Source organism: Triturus cristatus, chromosome 10, assembly GCF_964204655.1.
Source record: "Triturus cristatus chromosome 10, aTriCri1.1, whole genome shotgun sequence".
Lineage (NCBI taxonomy): Eukaryota > Metazoa > Chordata > Amphibia > Caudata > Salamandridae > Triturus > Triturus cristatus.
This window is the reverse complement of record NC_140593.1, coordinates 552197292-552218531: the sequence shown is the minus strand read 5'-3', so window position 1 is coordinate 552218531 and position 21240 is coordinate 552197292. Positions and strand designations below refer to the sequence as shown.

Sequence of the window (21240 nt, the reverse complement as noted above, 5' to 3'; positions counted from 1 at the left end):
TTTAGAAAGACTAGGCTTGCACTATCAAGCTCTCCTGGAGAAGGATGAATCGAGATTAAGTCTGGATCTCCTGGAGATAACCCACGGTAGTCAAGTTAGCTGACTGAGGGGGCAGATGTCAGATTGTTCCACGTCACTTTGATTGGCTCCATTAGAACATCATTAAATGAGGCAAGTGGTTTGAAGGCTGCCGAAGCAGATGGAAGTATCTTAGTCAAGATACTTGACTTGGCCTCATCTGTGGGATGTGGCAACCCTAGCACCTTTGCTGCCTTCCTCAATTGTGCTGCAAATATCCATCTCTGGCAAGATATCAAGCCCATTGTCATTCTGTATTGCCAAAGAGTTCATTTTTATGAGACTGCAAGAAGGAGCAAGTTAACTCCGTCACTGGTCTTATCCACATGCAGGATCACTTGGCGAATTTTAATTGGATCAGAGCCTGATCCTCTCTTTCATCCAGATATTCTTTCCCTGGTGCAAGGCAAGGGTGGGTGCATTCTCTGTGCCTTCCGCTAGCTGGTGTGCTTCCCTTCTGCAACACATAAGAAGAGTCTTACTTTGTGGGGAAGGGATTTGACAGTGGGCATAAGTAGGTGATGGCATCTGAAAATGGGCCAACAGCAGAGCGGGGCTATAAGCAAAGTACTGGGTGTCCTGAAAGCTCTGGACAACACCAGAGGGCACCTTGTAGCATGGTTTTGAGGCCAGTTGACGCCACGGAAATCCTCAACAGGTACTCCAATCGGAAGTCTAAATGGTTCAATTCCAGCATTCCTAAACTGCGCTATGATATCTGCAACAGATGTTCCTAGTAAGCTAAGAAGGATGCAGGCATTAGAGCAGCAAATGGGTCCAGAGCAGGAACCGGGCCTGGAAGTGTAGCTAGTGTCAGCATGGGCTCTTCTGCCAGATGATACAACCCAGGTCTGATTTGTTAAAGACTTCAATGGGGTGCAAAAGTCAAGGAGACCTACCTCACCAGCAGGAGCAGTATTTTGAGATGGGACGTTGTGTTGACTCTTCTTTTTGTGAAGATTTTGAGGAAGGAGAAGAGTGTGACTTGGACTCAGACAGTGATTGGCACAGAGCATGTAACTCACTACATGCACCAAAGAAAGTTTTGCCTCCTGCTCAATGTGTTGGTGTACACGAGGCTGCACTTGTCAAATGACTTGTAGTGCTTCAGCCCAAAGAACTATAGACAGACCTGGTGGGGGTCTGATATGGACATCTGTCCATGGCAGGAGGGGTAGGGCTTAAAGCCTCATATTTTAGTTGTGGATGGAATACTCCTAAGCACTGCAAACATATTTTTTTGTTGATTCACAGAGAGCAACATGGATCTGTGTCAAGGAGTGCAGATATAAAGGAAATTACATCAGGACGCCGGAATGATGCTATAAGTCTCCAGTGATGTCACCTCTGTGCTGCAACTGACACCGAGCTGGAGCCAAACACCTGGCACAGGAAAGCTATTGCGAAGTTTCCGCATCCCTCGTGTGTCTGGGTATTCAAGAGGTGAGGAATCTGTAGGAAGAAATATCCATTAGAATGGGAAGTTCTTAGGAAGTGACGAACCCTAGCAATACAAGTTATACAAATGTGCATATATACTGTAAAAATCATATTTTACACCCATCTACAGTTCTTTGGCAAGCATCTTTAACATAGGTGCAAATATTGAAAAACTAGCAATCATGTGGAGAAGTGCTACAAGTCCACCGCGTGCAGGATTATTTATAATTGATTAAACGTTGCTTGTCTGCTGAGATCAGTCTCTCAAAAAGGATTCTGCAGTGCAACAGCAATTACAATGTCAACTTTGCACCGTCAGTGCATTTTCAATCATAGGATCTATGAAATTTTAAGAACAGAAAGACTTAATGGTCCTCACAAGACGTTCTCAGTCAGACTAGAACGTAGTTGGCATTTTGTTTTTGTTGAAGTGACACTAGAGTTTGAAATTCTACAGGATTACTAATACGGCTTAGCATGACAGTTTGCTGCAGAGTTTACTGAACAGAACAGGACAGGACGATACACATTAGGGAGCTTGAATGGAGAGTATACATTAGCATGATGTTACATCCATGATACAAAGCAGTTTTCTCACACAGGTTAAATACCGCATGTAAGAGGCAAAATTACAAATACAAGGATGAGTGGTACCATGGCCACAAATCAACCACTAGGAGTACCACTTTTTCTTGAGAAACTTGTAGAATGGGGGCACACAATCAGAAAAAGAAAAATCAATTGGAATATGCAAGCAAGCTATTAAAAGTTAAGACATTTCTTGGGCACGAAATTCAATCAGCTATTAAAAGCTTGCATATCTGTGACTAAGTCAAGGACTTTGCATAATCTGAATAAATCTAGGTGAGAGATGAATAAGTGAAAGATGGGACAAGATGACCATTTGAATACTTCATAGCACTGGTGCATACTTCTTAGAAACTGCTCTGGCAGTGAGATTCAAGTGCTATGTGATGTTTAAGGATATAAACTATTCAAAAGTATACCCATCACAAATCAGTAAAGGGTTTGCTTTGGAAGCAGGTAGGTTAAATTAAACTGAATCTGTAGTCTTAGTTACGCATTAGTTTGTATATATCCTTCCTCTCTTTTTCGGCTTCTCGCCACGTTTTGGGAATAAACATGCCTTTGTTCATTAAATCACCATGGTTTTCAAGGCAAATCTCCTTAGCATTGGGAAATCCTGCCGCAAATGCCTTTTCTTTTTTATTAGTACACACACAGAACAATGTGTAGATGAAAATATCTGCGAACATTTTTGTAAGCAAGACAAAGTAGTAGCTTGTCAAGGCAAACATATTTGTGCTAAGGTGGGAAGCCATTTCCGAGAGGGAAACCGTAAACTATATTTTATGTTGGATAACACTTTAAGAAGGGAATTTTGTGTTTATTTTGTAAAAAGATTGCGGGGAGCTGATCAACTTGCAGTCTCTGCATTCTGTTCAGAAAAGATTCAGATTTACGACAGAATGAGGAAAAAACATCAACAACAAAAAAATCAGGGAGCTTACCCTAGGCAGGGGCGTTCACAGACATTTGCAGGGGACCAAAAGGCATGTTTATGCTTTTCTGACGCCACAGACTGTTGAAATGCTGTCGTTCTTCCTCACTAACCCCTCACCTGTGACAAAATACCTTACGAGGGTCAGGTTTGCTAATTCTCTGCTACATGGAGCTACAGATTATCAATTTGCCATGGCTGGTTTAGGATCCAATTGAGCTTCAATTGTGCAACATGTTAAGGAAGCATACATTGTTTATCAGAGGAACTGCAGTAATCGATTTATTTCACATGAACCTTCTGCCTAGAGAAGAAAAGGTGCACAACATAATCCCGTCCCTCGAGGAAAGGGTCCTTCAATACAAACGAGAAGCACATTTTCTCCGGGAGAGAAGCTTTAAAGCGTATAGTTGAACTGAAGCGCAAAAAGATATTGCAGCTCTAGAATAAGTATACCAACTTTTTTTCATATAGCGTTTATATTGCAACTGAGCCATTTCTCGATGCTGTAAATAATCTGGATTACTATTAGCCAATTAATGCAACTTTGTGTATATAAACCTGACATGATGAAAGCCTGGTTTGACCATGACTGATCTGAATTGCTGCTATATCTGGAGAAATAATGAAAAGCAGACGGCCAGCACGATCCTACAAGTAAATTTCAAGAGGAAGCACATTTTATCAACATACAATCCGTCAAGAAAATTAAAATACGTACATCCACAGTGATATCTATCACCCATTGTGGCACTGTTTCGTTGAGAAGCATAGATTCAGTTTCACCCCCAGAATCCCGGCATAACAGTCTAGAAAGAGAGAAGATAGCTTGTCAGCAACCACATAAAAAATATAAATTATAAACGCACCCTAATTGATAATTTGTCATTTTTTAATCAATCGCGCTTACAACAGTGTTTGTCAAGTATGGCAGGTATCAGCAGTCACCAAGAAAACAAATGTATTCAATGAGACCAAAAACACTACAATTTACAGAAAGACTACGGTGCAGCACAGCGATGGGCTATTTTGCATTGCGTGCTATGCAGAGAGGTAGTATGACTTGGCTCAAACTACTCAACATGCAACTTCTGATATTGTGAATCATGGTGTGCTCAAAAAATAGTGTTAGATCTGACATCCTTGGCATAGTTTTGCCCAAGAGTTTTTGCCTTCGGTCCCCTATTATTTGCTGCACTCTTTTTGCTGTCATTAGCACTCTGTGCACTTTACCGTGGCAAACAAGTGGTAAAGTTCTTGAGATCGCTCCCTCAAAGAGTATAAAGTTAGCATACACATAATTGGCACATTTAATTGACTAATAAGTTCCTAGAAAATGGTACTACATGTACCCAAGGCCTGTATAATAAATGCTACAAGTGGGCAAAAGCACTCACTGTAAGTCCACTAAAGTAACACTGTAAAACATCTCAGGCCTGCCAATGCAGCCATTTCGATCTAGCAAAATAAACCTTTTGCCTGCTTGCGACTGGTATGGCTCGCAGGTGGGGGAGGGTTGTGATCAGAATGAATCAAATAAAGTTTTTTAAAACATACCTCGAGGCCGGGTCCCGCGTCTTTCCCGCTCCTGCTCTCCTGCCTCCGACAGGACCAGGAAGCCAGGCTCCCTCCCCTAAGCCAATCATAATGCTGCAATTGCAGCATTGTGATTGGTTTGAGTGCCGTCACACGGCGCTTAGCCATGGGCTGAGGGGGTGGGCATGTTCTCCATCCAGGCTGTAATGCAGCCTGCATGAAGAACAGGGAAGTGCACATGACTGGTTTGGGCGGCCCGAGAGGGCCGACCAAACAGTCGTTGTGGACTTTGGAGTAGGCAAACCACTCCTCCCCTGCCCGGAGAGCAGAGCAGTTCTGCCCACCCATCGCAAAGCAGCAGGATAGGAAACCTAAAAGGACAATAACTAGGTTATTGTCATTTTATGTTTCTCACTGCTTAAAAGCAGTGGGGCGAAGCTCCTCCGCCACAGCAGAGGAGCCGCCCATGCTTTTGCTAGGTCTAAACCTTTTTTTTATTCATGTAAGTCACCCCTAAGCTAAGCCCTAGAGACCCATAGGGCATGGCACCTGCTATGTAAAAACGTTTTTTTTAATTGAACATGTGGGGGACTTAGCCATGATGGGGACTCAATATGTTCCCATTCTGAGCTCAGTGCACCACACCCAGCAGAACATAGAAAGCAGCTGCTATCAGGCCAAATTGCAATGATGAAAGCATGAATCCTCGAGTTAGAACCTCCTGGGAGTGATCGATTCCATAGGCTTATACAGACCAGAGTTACAGGATATAACCTGGATCGGCTAGGATCAGTGAGCCAGCGTGACCGAGATCCAAGATTGCTGCAATGAGCGGGATTGAGGGCATGGCTCACTTCCGCTTAGGAGGCGTGTCTTCAGTGAAAAACGGCGGCCCCAAAAGACTCGTGAACGCCCAGCTTACCACCTTCATCGAAGAGAACTCCATCCTAGATGCATCCCAGTCTGGCTTCTGCAGCAAGCACAGCACCAAGACCGCCCTCCTCTCCGCCACAGACTACATCCGCATGCTGCTAGACCAGGGACACACCGCAGCCCTCCTCCTCCAAGACCTCTCCGCAGCCTTCGACACCGTCTCACATCGCACGCTAGCCGCCAGACTCCACAACTCAGGAATACAGGGACCTGCCCTCGACTGGATCCAATCCTTCCTCTCCGGCAGAACCCAGAGGATCAGACTCCGACCCCACTGACATCATATGCGGAGTACCCCAAGGATCACTTAGCCCGACGCTCTTCAAAATCTACATGGCCCCCATCGCTGCCATCATCAGACAGCACGGGCTCAGCATCGTATCCTACGCCGATGACACCCAGCTCATCCTCTCCCTCACCAAGAACGCAGAAGATACCAGACTGCTTCCAGGAAGGAATGAGAAATGTAGCAGCCTGGATGAAAGATAGCTGCCTAAAGCTCAACTCTGAGAAGGCACAGGTCCTCATCCTCGAATCCTGCACCTCAGCATGGGACAACACCTGGTGGCCCCCCGCCCTCGGGAGCCCACCCACCCCGACAGACAACGCCCTGAACCACGGCATAATCCTCGACTCCTCCCTCTCCATGACCGGCCGTCATGTCCACCAGTTTCAACTGCCTCCGCATCCTCCGTAAGACCTTCAACTGGATCCCCCCCCGACTGCAGAAAGACTGTCACCTATGAACTCATAACCAGCAGAATAGACTACAGCAACGCCCTCTACGCCAGAATCAACAAAACTCTTCTATGCAAACTCCAAACCATCCAGAACGCCGCTGCCAGGCTCGTCTTAGGGACTCCACGCCACAAGCATATGACCCTACACCTGCGAAGCCTCCACTGGCTCCCCAACGAGAAGAGGGTCACCTTCAAACTCCTCACCCACGCCTACAAATCCCTCAACATCGGCCCCAAATACCTCAACGACCGAGCATGTTTCCACGTACCCAAGAGGAACCTCCGCTCCGCCGACCTCGCCCTGGCAAAGGTCCCCCGCACCAGCAGAAACCGAACCGGCGGGAGAGCTTTCTTCTACATCGCAGCCAAGACCTGGAACGAGCTCCCGGTCAACATCAGGAGCTCCCGGTCAACATCAGATGCTCCCAAACGCTTCACACGTTCAGGAAGGACCTCAAGACCTGGCTTTTCGACTGACCCGGACCTGCTCCCCTCCCCCCCAGCACCTTGAGACCCTCACAGGTGAGTAGCACGCTATATAAACCTCTGATTGATTTATTGAACCCAACTCTTAATAGATCTTGCAAAAGGAAAGATAGTCCCTAACTAACTAGACATCTAGAGGAGGGCATTAGAGACATGGGTCTCATTGGGATCTGGAGTGAATTACATGGGATGGAAAGAGAATACACCTTTTACTTTAATGTTCATAAGATTTTCACAAGAATAGATAGGTTTTTACTCCGAGACGCGTGATCCCACAATTCCTAGAGAGCAGTATAGAAACCCAGATTTTGTCCGATCATGCCCCAATCTTGGCTTGGTCCGATATGCGGGGAGTCTTCACCTGACCCCCTCAATCAAACACTGTTGGCTGAACGAGCTAGCTTTTAGTGATCTGCTAATTTCAGACTCCCATCAAGGAGGCCCTCAATTTTTTCTGGGAAAATGCAGAGCAGGACACCTTGTTCATGGCCCGATTGGGACGCAACAAGATTGTCACAGGTGGGGAGTTTATACTCCATGTGATGGGATGGGTTAGGGTGGGGGGGGATGGGGATGAAAGGCCAAATCCTCTCCTCATGCCTATTTAATTATTCTCCCGACTCAGAAATGAATGATGGACTCAGACTGTTCTGATTCACAAATCAATATACACTTCCTACAGGCCTAGAGCTTTACTAAATATTGATTAAAAAATCTTTACAAAAATTCTCTGGAATCGACTGGAAAATGTTTGACTGCATCTAATACAGCTAACCTAATCTGGGTACATTCTAGGGAAACAGGCCAGGTATACAAATGTTTGTGTCTCAACCTTTTTCAGGCTCCTGAAAATCAAACTAATCCAATTCTTGCTGCTCTCATTATATGCTGAGAAAGGCTTTCAATGGACTGGATTGGCAATACACTTTCAAAGTCTAAGACCAGACCCCCTTGGTCCCGGAAAAAAATAACGGATCAGAGCTATACATGTTCATCCCACAACCAGGTTGTGCATTCACACTGCACTGGCTAATCAATACCACTACGAAGGGGTACCAGACAGTGTTGCCTTCTCTCCCCCAGCGTTTTAGTACTGGCACTTGAGACCCTGACCAACAAAATCGAGTCTAACCCAAGGATCCGGTTATCGAGGTTGATAGCATGACTTATAAACTAGTCTCTTTGCATAGTATACATTAGGTTTCCTGAGTGAACCATGGGAGTCACTCCCTGCACGCTCATTCAAGAAATTTAAGAGTCTCTGCTTTAAAATTAAATATGAGAAATCAACTGCATTGTGAGTCCCCACCCTTCCACCTACCTGGAGGGTCTCTTCAACAGAGCACAATCTTCTAATTGAAACATACTCCCAGGACTATTTAGGCATATTTAACTCCCCTCTGTGAGCCCGTTAGTACAATGTGACCATACCACCGCTACTAAATACATTACACAAGGACTTATACCGTTGAGGCAAACTTGAGATTTTCTGGTTTGGACGAATAACTTTTATAACAAGCATTTGCAATGCAATCGGTCTCGCCTTCGGGACCTTATATGTATTAACCTGGGTGCTGAAACATCTACTGTTCTCTAACAAGGAGGGAACGTAAGCACCAAACTGCTCGACACGCCAGGTATGGGAACACATGGAGAAAAATATTGCCTTTCAGTGGGAAATGGTATAGTCCAAAGCTCTGTTTTTAAAATAAAATCAGGGCCTCCGGTGGTCAGATCACAAAAAATATAGGATTTGAAAAAAAAAATTATTTTCTACGGGTGCTCGTGGAAGACAATTTCTATGGACTGGAATCCAGAGAATGCTAAAGTGATTCTGGTATTTTACTGACCTCTGCTGGTCGTTTTCTATCAAGAAAGTTAAATATAGACAGCTGCTAGAAAATTTTTTAAAAAGAAAGACCCTCAGCTGAAAGCAATTCTGATATTTTACTGACCTCTGCTGGTCGTTTACTATCATGACAGTTAAATAGAGGCAGTTGAACAGAAAACAAGTCCCTAAGCGGTAGCAGACAAGTACTAGGGGTGATCTCCAGAGCCCACAAAGTACATATACACATAAGTATATACAAAAGTATATGCAATGGCCCACGAATGCCCTAAAAATGAACCTCCTACCTAAGATGCTGTACATCACTCAAACCCTGCCCCTTCTGTTTCCAAGGGAGGTGCTCAATTCCATGCAGAACAGACTACTAGACTTTACACGGAGATGCAAAAAACCCATAGTGGCCAAGAAAACGCTATATATACACAGCAAGACCCGGTGTAGGAAAGTAGCATCTACTTTCATGGTTATCCCCACTTTTTGCTGGTGTCATTCTGTTTTCTGACTAGTCTGTCTGGTATCCTGCTAATCAGGACCACAGTCACTGTGCTCTCTCCGTAAATTTGACTATGGTAAGTACTTTGGTACCTCCCCAATTGGCTACTGTACTGTACACTTAATAAGCCCCTAGTATATAGTACTAAGGTACCCAGGGCATTGGTATACCAGGGGTCTCCCACGGGCTGCAGCATGTATTATAACACCCATGAGTGACCACTCAAGCAGTGCCTAAAGGCCTGCCATTGCAGCCTGTGTAAGCTGGTGCTAGCACCACTCACAACAGATATAAGTTTCCTTATATCCGAGATCACTGCACTTAAAAACCATAAGTCACCCAGAAGACATACCTTTCAATCCTGAAGGCAGGCTGATAGATTATAAGTGTGAGGGTGCTTTGCATGAGCAGGACACCCCCTACAGACCCAGGAGTCTATTCTCCAGGCCTTATAGTGCGGTCAGCCATTTTATACAAATAGTGGACATCAATTACGAGATGTCCAACGATATATTGGCTGCACCGAAACCGCTCATGTTTGGTATCAAACATGTTGAAATCCTACCCCAACACATATTCCAGTGTTGGATTTAGGATCCCATGTACTGAGGGGCTCCCCTAGGGAGCCCTCCTGTATTCCCAGTACTAACCTTTCAGGGTAAAGCACGCTAGTGCTGCTGCCGGCCACAGACAATTCTGCAACCCTGCTGCTGCGTTGAGCTCGAGTAGGGAAAGGTAGAACAATAGGTTTTCTGTCACATTGAGTTCTGACCACCTGCCAGACAGGACTTTGTGTATTGGGATGGAATGGGATGGGGTTGGGGCGCTTGCTAGCACCGCCAGACTGCTTTGAAGGGCACATTTGGTGCCCTCCTTGCATACTCCAGTTGGAACCAGTTCAGGGAGCCGTTGGCTCCCACCCTGGCGCGAAGCTTAACAAAGGACATGGGAGTTTCCTCCCCTCTGTCCAGCCCCTCCTCTGGGAGCATTCCCTGAAGCGTTCCAGCCCTTTCCCTAGGATACTTAAGGGATTACCTGTGGGTGGCTCTTCAGATTCGTTGTGGGACAAGATTCAGATCGGAAACCACTTCCACTTCTACCATCTGGGTACCTTGGACTTCGCCTAGAACCGAAACTGTATCAAGGAAGACTCCTGCTGCTTCTGGTCTCATCGTCCTGCTAGTCTTCTGCATCGTCTATGCCTGTGCTTCATCCAAATTCATCTCCAGGCCTGTGGGCATTAAAAACACCCGAAGTAATCTCTCTTGGAGTGAAGGAGTTACTCCTCTGCATCTGCAGGCACCGCAACAAAGCGGACTGGTCTGCTGCCCCCGAGGTCCCACGGACTCCGAAAGGCTCAGTAACACAGATGGTGGTTCTGCAACTTCCTCGAGGTCTGCATTGTCTTCTCAGCAAGTTTGAGTATCCTCCTCGGAACCGCTAGAACAGACCCCTGTGCACCACATTGATTTGAAGTTGCCAAGGTTTGTTGACTGTCCTCCAGAGATCTTCGGGCTGCAAGAAGCTCCAGCCTCCAGCATCTCTTGCAACCAAGATCTTCGTCCTCACCGCATCCTCTGCACCGTGGGCCTGCATCCTTGGTGAGCTGCTGGAGGTGCTCTTGAGACTCCTGTGCCTTCGGCCTATGGGTCCTCTTGAGGGTTTTTTTTTGGCCTCAGTGGGCTCTCCTGCTTGCTTGGGGCCTTCTCTGACTCCTTGATTTGGCGAGTCAACTGGACCTAGCTGGTCCCGACACTGCACCTTCTTTGTTTTCCAGGTCTCTTGCTGCGGTCAGGGCTTGTTGGTGCTTCTGCCCGACACCGACCCCCTGGTTCTCGACTTACAACGTGGGACAGTTCGTGAATGGCTCCTGGTCTTCCACAGAGTCGCCTGATCCTCACAGCTGCAGAGACAATGTCACCATCAATTCTCCTGCATCTTCCGCCATCGGTGGTCACTGGTCTTCCAAGTCTCCTGGTCATTCCCGAGTGGCATAGACTGTCTCCTCTGCTTGCAAGTACTTCTCTTCAAGAATCCATTCTTAGATTCCACCGGACGTTTTCACCTTCTTCACCAGCGGCATCTTCACTGAAGTCCTCCACTGTTGTCTACGGTGGTTTGACACAATTTGCACATATGCACCAGGCTTTCCTGGTGTAGGTATCCTGGTTTGTGGGGTATCCACGGGTGAGGTGACTCTCCAACCTTCCATCTTTTACGGGGTTTCTTCAGGGTCCAATGTGAAGGGTCCTTCTTCAAAACTGAAACCACAACTTCCCTATTGACGTGTATTGAGTACGCGGTTGTGTTTCCAATCTGCACACAGCCTTCGTGGGGGTTGCTGGGTACTTACCTCGGGTGGTTCCTTGGTTCCCCAGCTCTGAGTCTTCTGGGTCAAGTCTCGACTTTGGTCGCAGTTCACATTCCACTTCTTTAGTATATGGATTGATCTCCGCCTGCAGACCACTGTTTATTTGTGCTTACTCACCTGTTTCCTTCAGAACTATTGTGTGTGCTGTGTTCATATCGCTGTGAAGGAGACATAGCAATGTGTTAGTAAGAGTGTATAATAAATATAACTATTTTTTAACTACATTGTGTGGTTCTTTTTCGTTTTATCTACACTATATGATTCGTTCTGGTAAAACAAGCTGCCAAACACTCCTTCTGGACTAAGCCTGAAGGCTGCTCACCACAGATACCACTCAGAGCTTGCTATGGTTGTCTAAGACCACTAAAATCACCACAAGGGTTGTCTGGATTGCTGCAGGGTGCTTTACTTAACTATATACTAAGCCAGCCTCCTACATTGCTGTGCAGCCGTTGGGATTTAAGCCTGCACGGTTTTACCAGCTAATCTAGATGTGGATTAAATGAAAAATCCTCACATATAAAAATATTGTTGTAAACAAGTAAGTTCTACTGAATGGTCAGTTTGGTTGTTAAGAGCCTAGCAGAACCCTTTCTGCAGTCTTTGGAAGTTTAGTATTCACTAGGGTAGGTAGGTGTGTGTGTAAAGGTACATGCACTCTAAGGGTTGTACAATAAGTGCTGCAGCTCTTAGAGGCCTTTCCTGGCCACAGTGGCCTTGATACCTATGGTACCAGTTACAAGGGTCTTACATGTGGCCAAAGAGTGCCAAATGGGTTTTGTATTAATGCAGTTTTAGCGAAAGAACATAGGCCCTGGGTACCAGGTTGGCAGGAACCCAGGGCACAATCAGTCAAAGTACATAAACAGTTTGGCAAAAAGTGGGGGTGACCATGCAAAAGGAGGGCACTTTCTCACAGGGGTTGCCCCTAGTGACCTCAATTCTGAGCATGACCAGGAGGAATCTGATAACTCCACTCTGGCAAGTTCTGATTCCCCAGGGAATAGTAATGATAGCACAGAGGGTGTCCCTAGAGGTAGGTCCACCTTGTTTCTCCTGGGAGGGTGCAGAGAATGCAGGGTAGGTCTAGGTCCTCCTCTGCCAATTCCAATGCTTCTGTTAATTTCATAGGGACCTCCATCTTTAGCTAGTGTAAAGGGAGCACCACCTGATCAAACTCAAGCTCAAGGAAGAACATTTGGTTCTTAATAAAGAGACCCTGGAAGTCCAGAGAGCTAGAAAGAATTTGGGACTAGTCTCATGGTGGCAGCACTGGTGTACATAGAACAGGGAACCCTCCTTTGACACTAGGAACCTTAGCAGGATAGTCCCTCCTTACCAGGAGGAGGATGATGTCCATAAATGGATCACTGCTTTAGACAGGGCCTGTAAATTACAGAAGGTCCCTCAAGGGCAGTGGGCAGCTATCCTGTGGCACTCCTTTGCTAACAAAGGCAGAGACAAGCTCCTCACACTTAGAGAAGAAGATGCTGATAATTACTAAGTCTTGAAGAGTGCATTCATAGATGGGTTTGGTTTAACAACTCAACAGCACAGAGTTATGTTTAGGGACACACAGAAGGAACACACTCAAGACTGGGTTGATTTATTAGGCAATGCTATTAAGGCTCAGTGGAAGGCTGGCTTCATGGAAGCAAGGTACAGGACTATTAGAGATTGGACAATTTGTTGATGAGGGAGCACATACTTAATTGTCAAAAATCAACAACTGCTCCAGTATCCGGTGGACTCCTATCTAACATTTCCCGAAGAATTAGGAAAGAAGGCAGGCAAATGGGTCCGCACGAGGGTTAAGCAGAAAAATCATGGTGGTGGAGGGGAGCAGAAGAAGCAAGATTCTTTTAAGGCACCAGAGAAGGATGGGGAGAGGGGTAAAGATAAAAAGGAGTCCCAAAACTCCAACAACTCTAAAAAGAAACCTTGGTGCTGTGTAAGAAGCAAGGCCATAGGCCAAGGGATGCCAATTGTCCTAAGGCCAGCACCAAGGAAGCTACTACCACTGCCCCTAAGGCAACAGCTCCCCCTAGCACCAGTACAAGTAGTACAGATCCTAAGGGATTAGTAGAGTTAACCATGGGTTCTTAAGTGGGTGCTGGCCTAGTCAGAACACCCACTTTGGCAAGATCCATACCACTGTCACAGACAGATTACTTCTAAGTACTACTAGCTTGGGCAATCGCAGGCAACAGCCTTTGATTAATGGAAAAGAAGCTATGGCTTACAGGGACACAGGGGCAGTGTCACAATGGTGACAGAGAAACTTATGTCCCCTGAACAGATCATACTTGGTCAATTGTACCAAGAGACCAACTCTAGCAATGTCAGGACTGATCACTCCTTGGCAGTTGTGAATCTCAGTTGGGGACGGGTAACAGGCCCTAAAAGAGTTGTGGTTTCTCCAGACCCACCTGTATATTGTCTGTTGGGAAATGATTTAGAAACTTCAGCCTGGTCTGAGCATGCAGAGATGATGGGAAATTCTGCCAGTGCATTTGCCGTCACTAGATCTCGGGCCAAACAGCTAAGCACTGAGGGAGTCATGGATCCTGAAAGAATGGACCAGCTAGCTCCTAAGAGAAGGAGCAGGAAACTCCCAGTACGAGTAGATCTCCTTAGGGAGATGATCCCAGTTCCTGTGAAGGAACTGCTCCAGAGGAACATGGGCCTGACCAGGCAGATTCTTTGGGGACAAGAGGCCCTTCCAGGGCAGATTTGAGTTTGGGGCAGACATCCTGCCCCTCTCTTGAACAGCTCAGACAGCAAGCTGCTGCTGAGGCAGGGAATGTCAGTGGGTCCCATAGGATTGTAGGTGACTGGCTGAATATATGGTGCACACTTATGCAAGTATAGCACCCTGCACTAATCCAGACAACCCTTATGGTGATTTTACTGGTCTTAGACAACCTTAGAAAGCTCTCCAAGTGGTACCTGTGGAGGGCAGCCTTCAGGCATAGTCCAGAAGGAGTTTAAAGCAGATTGAATTACCAGTACTTGATCTTATGGTGCAGGTTAAGTGAAAAAGAACCACACAGCATAGTTATAAACAATCACTAACACATGACAATCACTAACACATGGCAATATCTCCTATCCGTCGATATAAACACGATACACACAAATACTTTGGAAAAAGAACACAAATACACAGTGGCCTCGAGGAGGGGATCAAACCATATACAAAACGAGCATTGACATAGCCAATAGGTCTCGCCTTTGAGACATTATAAGTGTTTAGCCATGCAACAGCTGATGTTGCACCAAGGATGTTTTGCTGCATAATTAAATTCTTATAAGGTCCCAAAGGCGAGACCTATTGGCTATGCCAATGCTTGTTGTCACTGCATCCAGATATATGATACAACAAGTAACATCATACCTACAACAAGTCAGGACTATTGGCTATGTCAATGGTTGTTAGTTCCCTAAGATAAATAAGTAGCAACGATGGCTTGTATATAATATTGAAAAAGCTTCCACTTAAAGCCCTGGTGACACCACCATAATGTTGCTGCTGCTCAGTTTCAAAAAGAGAGGGGAAATCCAGATAGAAAATGACTCTTTAATGGATTTCCCTTCCCCCTACAACGCTCACCTGGCATGACGTCAAGCGTAACTTCTCTCCAACAGTGAGAAGTGAGCAGTGTGAGCACGTGTACATTGATGTGCCTGCTGTCACTGCAGTTTGGGGAAAAAACGTACCGTCTATGCCAGGGCACAAAACAGAGCCAGATAGAGACCGGTTGCGAGCCCCCCTTTAAAAAAAACTGCTGGTGCTCAGCACCGGTGAGACCCGGCCCACTTAAAGCCCTGCTCCAAGGCACACAGTTGTACACACGCTGGGCATTCGCTACTCCCTCATCCCTATCTGCGGCTTCCAATAGCTAATATCCTATGGGTACAGTTGCTGTTAGTACCTGGTTATATGTTTTCTGAATACTTGGTGCTCTGCCTATCTGAGCCCTCCTCTAGTCCCCTGTCCATGCTGACACAATTACAGAATAGGCGAACACTCCTCATGGAAAGATGAGGGAAGGGTGAAAAGGATTGAATTGCCAACTTTTCTCTGCAAATCATGCCTGCTATATTCCTCCTGCAGGAATAGGGCAGGCATGATTTAGGAAGTAGGTGAAGAACCATGTCTTTAGGGGCACCCCATCAGACATCCACAAGGACTCCACCCACTCTCAAACCCCATCCCTAAATAGCTGTCACTTTCAAGTATTGCACCTGGGTGTGCGTCTGCACTCTACAAATACCTGTGCCACGGTACATACATGTAGGTGGTACATTTTTTCCTGCCTAGCCCCTTACTTTTCTAGTGTTTTACCTACACGACAAATGGTTCTTTCGGTCCTGGAAGTTGCATTTATTTAAGGGTCCACACCATGTACAGTGAATCGCATGTTTTGCTGATCACCTTTTTAACCCTATCAATGAGTGCAGTGTACTGGTTGCCTTAAATTAATATCTGCTGTATCAAAAACGGTAAAAATAATTCTTAACTGTAGTGGCTCAAAATATGCTGATGAGAGCATCAAGTTTATTTCCTTTGTTTTCAGAAGTGGAGGGGAGTGCACAGACAGAGCGGCTCAGCACCTGTGACCCAGAATTCCTGCAACGCTTAGTCCTTGTTTTTTCACGCCATATCCCTATCATCTCTCCTCTGCAGATTCCATGAATGCAGATGGGTGTTTCCCCTTTGGGGGGTTCTATTTTTGTGGCAGCTGTTGAAATAACAGAACAAGAATTTCCTGACTAAAATTAGACTATAACGGCCCGTGTCCCGTCGTTTGGTGACTGATGTGACATGTGTGCGGATAACATTAATCCCCAAGATAGCTGTGGCCATATGAAATTAGTGTAATGTCAAGGCTTGAAAATACCGGTTTGCTCATCAGGAGAACAAACAGATGCCTGGCTTTCTAGTTTGAGGCTGGGGGTCACGCTCGTGTCCGGGGTTGGTGCCGGAATCGCAGGAATTCCTTTTTTCTAATTCCAGGACCTAGACTCAAGTCTGCAGATCAATCACACACAATACAAAGTCTTCTGTTATTTGGACGACCCCCTGCCCGAAATAGGTTTAGGAGGGCAAAGCGTTCCCTCTGCCAAGAGCTCACCAAATCAGACATCAAATATATCTATAAAACAACAAGCGCGTGCCTCGCGCTGAAAGCAGGCAGCAGGGGGAGGGGAGAGATGAGGGGGCCTGCTCCGGTTTCCTCCCTTGCTGGAGCGAGCAGGGGCTCCATATATTTGCAAGTTAATTACAAACATATGGTGTCAAAGCTCGCTCCCACAAGGTAATCGCCAAACGTGCACGCGTTGCCATTGAAAGCAATGCAACGTGTTTACGTTTTTAGGGCGAAAAGCGAATCGATAACAAAAGGTCTTTTTCCTATGCAGCGCATGCGCGCTGCTAGGCGAGACCTAAATAGTGGCATACGAACCACGACTTAAGTTGAGAATAGACACAAAAGACTTATAAGAGCCGGGGACCCAAGGAACCACCAAAGGTATCTAGGAACCACACGGAGGTTGTGTGCAGAGTGGAAACACGACCGCGTGCATAATGTAAGTCAACGGGTAAGTCAAGGCTGCAATTTTAAAGAAAAAGGGCACTTCCCAGCGGACCATGAAGAAACCCAAAAGGAAGATGGAAGGTTGGAGAGTCAACCCACCCACGGATACCCAGGAACCAGGATACCAACACCAGGGAAGCTGGGTGCATAGGTGCTGCCGGAAACCGCCATAGACCACAATGGAGGACTTCAGTGAAAATGCCGCTGGTGAAGGCAGCAAAAAAGAGTCCTGTGGAACCCAAAGGTGGATTCAAGATGAGGTACCTGCAAGCAGAGGGTACAGAGTCTACGCCACTCAGGAGTGACCAGGAGGCACGGGAGACGAAAGCCCACCGATGTCGGAGATGCTGGGGAGTTGCACAGTGTCCTTGAAGTTGCAGCAGTACTGACCTGGAGACGCTGGGCAAGACTATGATCCGTTCAAGAGCTGTCCCATGTCGAATGTCAAGACCCAAAGGGTCACCAACAAGCCTTGGCAGCGGCAACCAACGTAGTTGTACAAAAAGGTGCAGTGTCAGGACCGGCAAGGTCCAAGTAACTCACCACGAGCAGGTAAGTCAGAGCAGGCCCCGAGCAAGCAGGGGAGCCCACTGGAGCCAAAGAAGACCCTCTAGAGGGCCTACAGGCCTGAGGCACTGGAGTCACAAGAGGACCTTGAGCAGCTCAACAAAGGATGCAGGCCCACGGTGCAAAGGATGTGGTGCTGGCGAAGATCTTGGCTGCAGGAAATGCTTGAGGCTGGAGCTTCTTGGAGCCCGAAGATCTCTGGATGTGAGAGTCAACAAGATTTGGTAGCAGCAAGTCGACGCGGTGCACAGGGGTTTTGGTCCAGCGGTTCCGACGAGGGATAATGGATTCAAACTCGGTGAGAAGGCAGTGCAGGCCTCGAGGGAGTTGTAGAACCACCACCTGTGTTGCTTAGCCTTTTGGAGTCCGTGGGATCCCAGGATCAACAGACCGGTCAGCTGTGTTGCGGTGCCTGCAGATGCAGGGGTGTGACTTCTACACTCAAAGGGCGATTCCTTCAGGTGTTTTGGATGTCCACAGGCCCTGTGAAGAACCTGTATAGAGCACGGACACAGACGTTGCAGCAGACTTGCAGGACGATGAGACCAGGAGCAGCAGGAGTCTTCCCAGTTGCAGTCTTGGTTCCCAAAGTTAAGCCCAGAGTGTCCAGATGGTTGAAGTAGAAGTTGTTTCGGATCTGAATCTTGTCCCACCATGAATCTAGGGACCCACCCACAGATAAGCCCTTAAGTACCCGAAGGAAACGGTTGGGACGATTCTGGGGTCCCTCCCAGAGGAGGCAGATACTCCCATGTCCTTTGTCCAGATTCACAACAGAGCGGGAGCCAATGGCTCCATGAACTGGTTTTAACTGTACTAAGCAAGGAGGGCACCAAATGTGGCCTTCAAAGCAGTGAAGTGGCACTGACAAGTGCCCCCACCGTGTCCCAATAAACTAAGTCCTGTCTGGGAGGTGGTCACACCTCCCTGTGACAGAAAACCTATTGTCCTTCCTTCCCTTGCTAGAGCTCGGCTCAGCAGCAGGAGGGCAGAATCGTATCCCTGTTCAGCAGCAGCCATAGTTTGCTGTCTGGGTCTAGAAGACTGGTACCGGGAGCACTAAGGGCCTCCTGGAGGAGCTTTGCAGTGCATAGAATCATACTTTTCACACCGTTTATGGTGTGGTGGTATGATTCCAACATGTTTGATACCAAACACAACAGGGTTTGTTACAGCCAGTTTAGAAATAGCCATAGTGTAATGACGCATGGACACTCCATGTATCTTAATGGATGATGAACTTACAACCCGGGAGAATGGACCCCGAAGGTTGTAGGGGTGTCCTGCTCATGCAGGGGCACCCTCAGACTTCGAACTAAGCACCCTGCCTTCAGGATTGAAAGGCAAGCCTTAGGGGTGACTTATAGGTTTTAAGTGCAGTGAACTCCGATATAAGGAAATGTATATCTGTCGTAAGTGTTGCTAGCACCAGCTTACACAGGCTGCAATGGCAGGCTTGTAGTCACAATTTGAGTGGTCTCTCATAGGTGCATAATGCATGCTTCAATCCATGGGAGACGCCTGGTACACCTATGCCCTGGGTACCTTAGTACCATATACTAGGGACTTCTCAGGGTACACCAGTAGCCAATCTGGAGTGTACCCAAGTACTCACCATGTCCAATTTAGGGAAGAAGCACAGAGACTGGGGTCCTAAATAGCAGGATCCCAGTCAGACTAGTCAGTAAAATATAATGACACCGGCAAAAAGTGAGGGTGACCATGAAAGCAAATCATACTTTCCTACAAGGATCTATTGGGAAGATGGGCTTTTGTTTCTTGGAGTGTAGAGACCCCAAGACTGGTGCCACCAGGAGGTTGGTAATACCGCAGACGTTCAGGGGTTTCTTCTATCCCTGGCACATGACATTCCCCTTGAAGTACATCTTGGGCAACCCAAGTCTTGGGACAGGCTTGTCCCTCATTTTCACTGGCCCCAAATGTCTGAGGATACCAAGGAGTTTTGTCACCCGTTGTCACTTGACAAGCTAGTGGTAAGTCAGGTGGCACTACAAAATCCCCCTTAATTCCACTTCCACTAGTTGGGGCAGGACTACACATTGTTGGTCCTATAAACCCTCCAACAGCATCTGGACACGGTTACATCCTAGTATTGGTGGACCATGCCACTAGGTATCCAGAGGCTATTCCCCTTAGGACCACTACAGCTCCTGTAGTGCCTAGGGCCCTTCTGGGAGTCTTTTCCAGAGTAGGTTTCCCTAAGGAAGTCTTAAAAGACAGAGGTACAAACTTCATGTCTAGTTATATTGCTGCCATGTGGAAAGAGTGTGGAGTAAACAACAAGTTTACCACACCCTACCATCCACAGTGCAATGGGCTTGTTGAAAGATTAAAAAGAAACCTCAATGGTATGATCAAGCTCAGGCGATAACGAGATGTCTTACTACCCTGCCTTCTATTTGCCTACAGAGAGATTCCACAGAAGAGGGTTGGCTAAAACCCATTTGAACTTATGTTCGGACATTCAGTTAATGGGTCCAATGTGCCTTGTTAAGGAGGGCTGGGAGCAGCCTCTCATACCTCCTAAACAGGATATTGTGGATTATCTCCTTGACCTGCGTTCACATATGGCTGAGAACATGAAGAACGCCAGCAAAAACCATGAGGCCAGCCAGGAGCTTCAGAAAGCTTGGCATGACCAAAAGCCTGTACCGACTGTTTACCGGCCAGGACAAAGAGTGGGTGTTGGAGCCTGTGGCCCCAGCAGCTCTCCAGAACACGTTGAGTCGCCCCCACACCATTCTTAAGAAAAAAGGTGAGGTCAGCTATTTGGTTGACCAAGACACTCCTTGAAGTCCCCACAAGGTACTTCAAGTAAATCGCCTACAGCCTTTTGTTGACAGGGCTGACATAAGATTGTTCATGGCCACTGATGTGGGACAGGAGGAAGAGGGTGACCCTCTCCCTGATCTCCGCTATCAGGACCCTGTTGATGGATCAGCTGATGGAGTAGCCCTAGCAGGCAGCCTCACTGCCGAGCAGAAAGATGATTGCAGGAAAGTCCCAAATCAGTTTTCCCACAAGTTCTGACTCCCAGTCAAAACACTTGGTGTAACCGGGAAGTGGACACAGGTGACAGTCTGCCTGCGAAGAATAAAATTTACAGACAGCCTGACCAGGTCAGAGAGTGCATCATGACAGAGGTCTAAAGTTCGGGGGTCACTGAACCGTCAGAAAGCCCTTAGGGCTAGTTCAGTAGTCCTTGTACCAAAACCTCACACCATAGATAGTAAGAGAGATGAGCTTTTGTGTAGACTACAGAGGCCTCAATGCAGTCCATAGTACTGATGCCCATCCAATTCCAAGGGCAGATGAGGTTATTGGCCTCAGCCAAGTATCTTAGTACATTTGACCTGAATGCTGGCAAATCAGACTGGTGGGCATTATCAATGTATTGTATTGTCTTTTGATCTGAAAAATGCACCTGCCACATTTCAGAGGCTGGTGAACAAAGTTCTTACAGGTCTGGAAGCCTCTAGTGCAGCTTATCTAGATTATATTGCTGTCTTTAGGTACACCTGGGAGGATTACCTTTTATGTTAAAAGATTATAAAGCGCATAGCTGTCCAAGGTCTTCTCAGCGCTGAATGAGTGAGTTATGTAA

General features: G+C 46.8%; 1 protein-coding gene across 2 annotated transcripts in view; it reads right to left on the bottom strand.

Moving 5' to 3' along the window:
- The window catches only part of WDR48 (WD repeat domain 48), a 589407-nt gene that overhangs the window by 165591 nt on the left and 402576 nt on the right, over positions 1-21240 (bottom strand). For both annotated transcript variants that reach the window (XM_085632038.1, XM_085632039.1), the window contains exon 16: positions 3762-3849. In XM_085632038.1, the coding sequence (XP_085488164.1) occupies positions 3762-3849 (88 nt within the window). The remainder of the gene's footprint in view (positions 1-3761; positions 3850-21240) is intronic.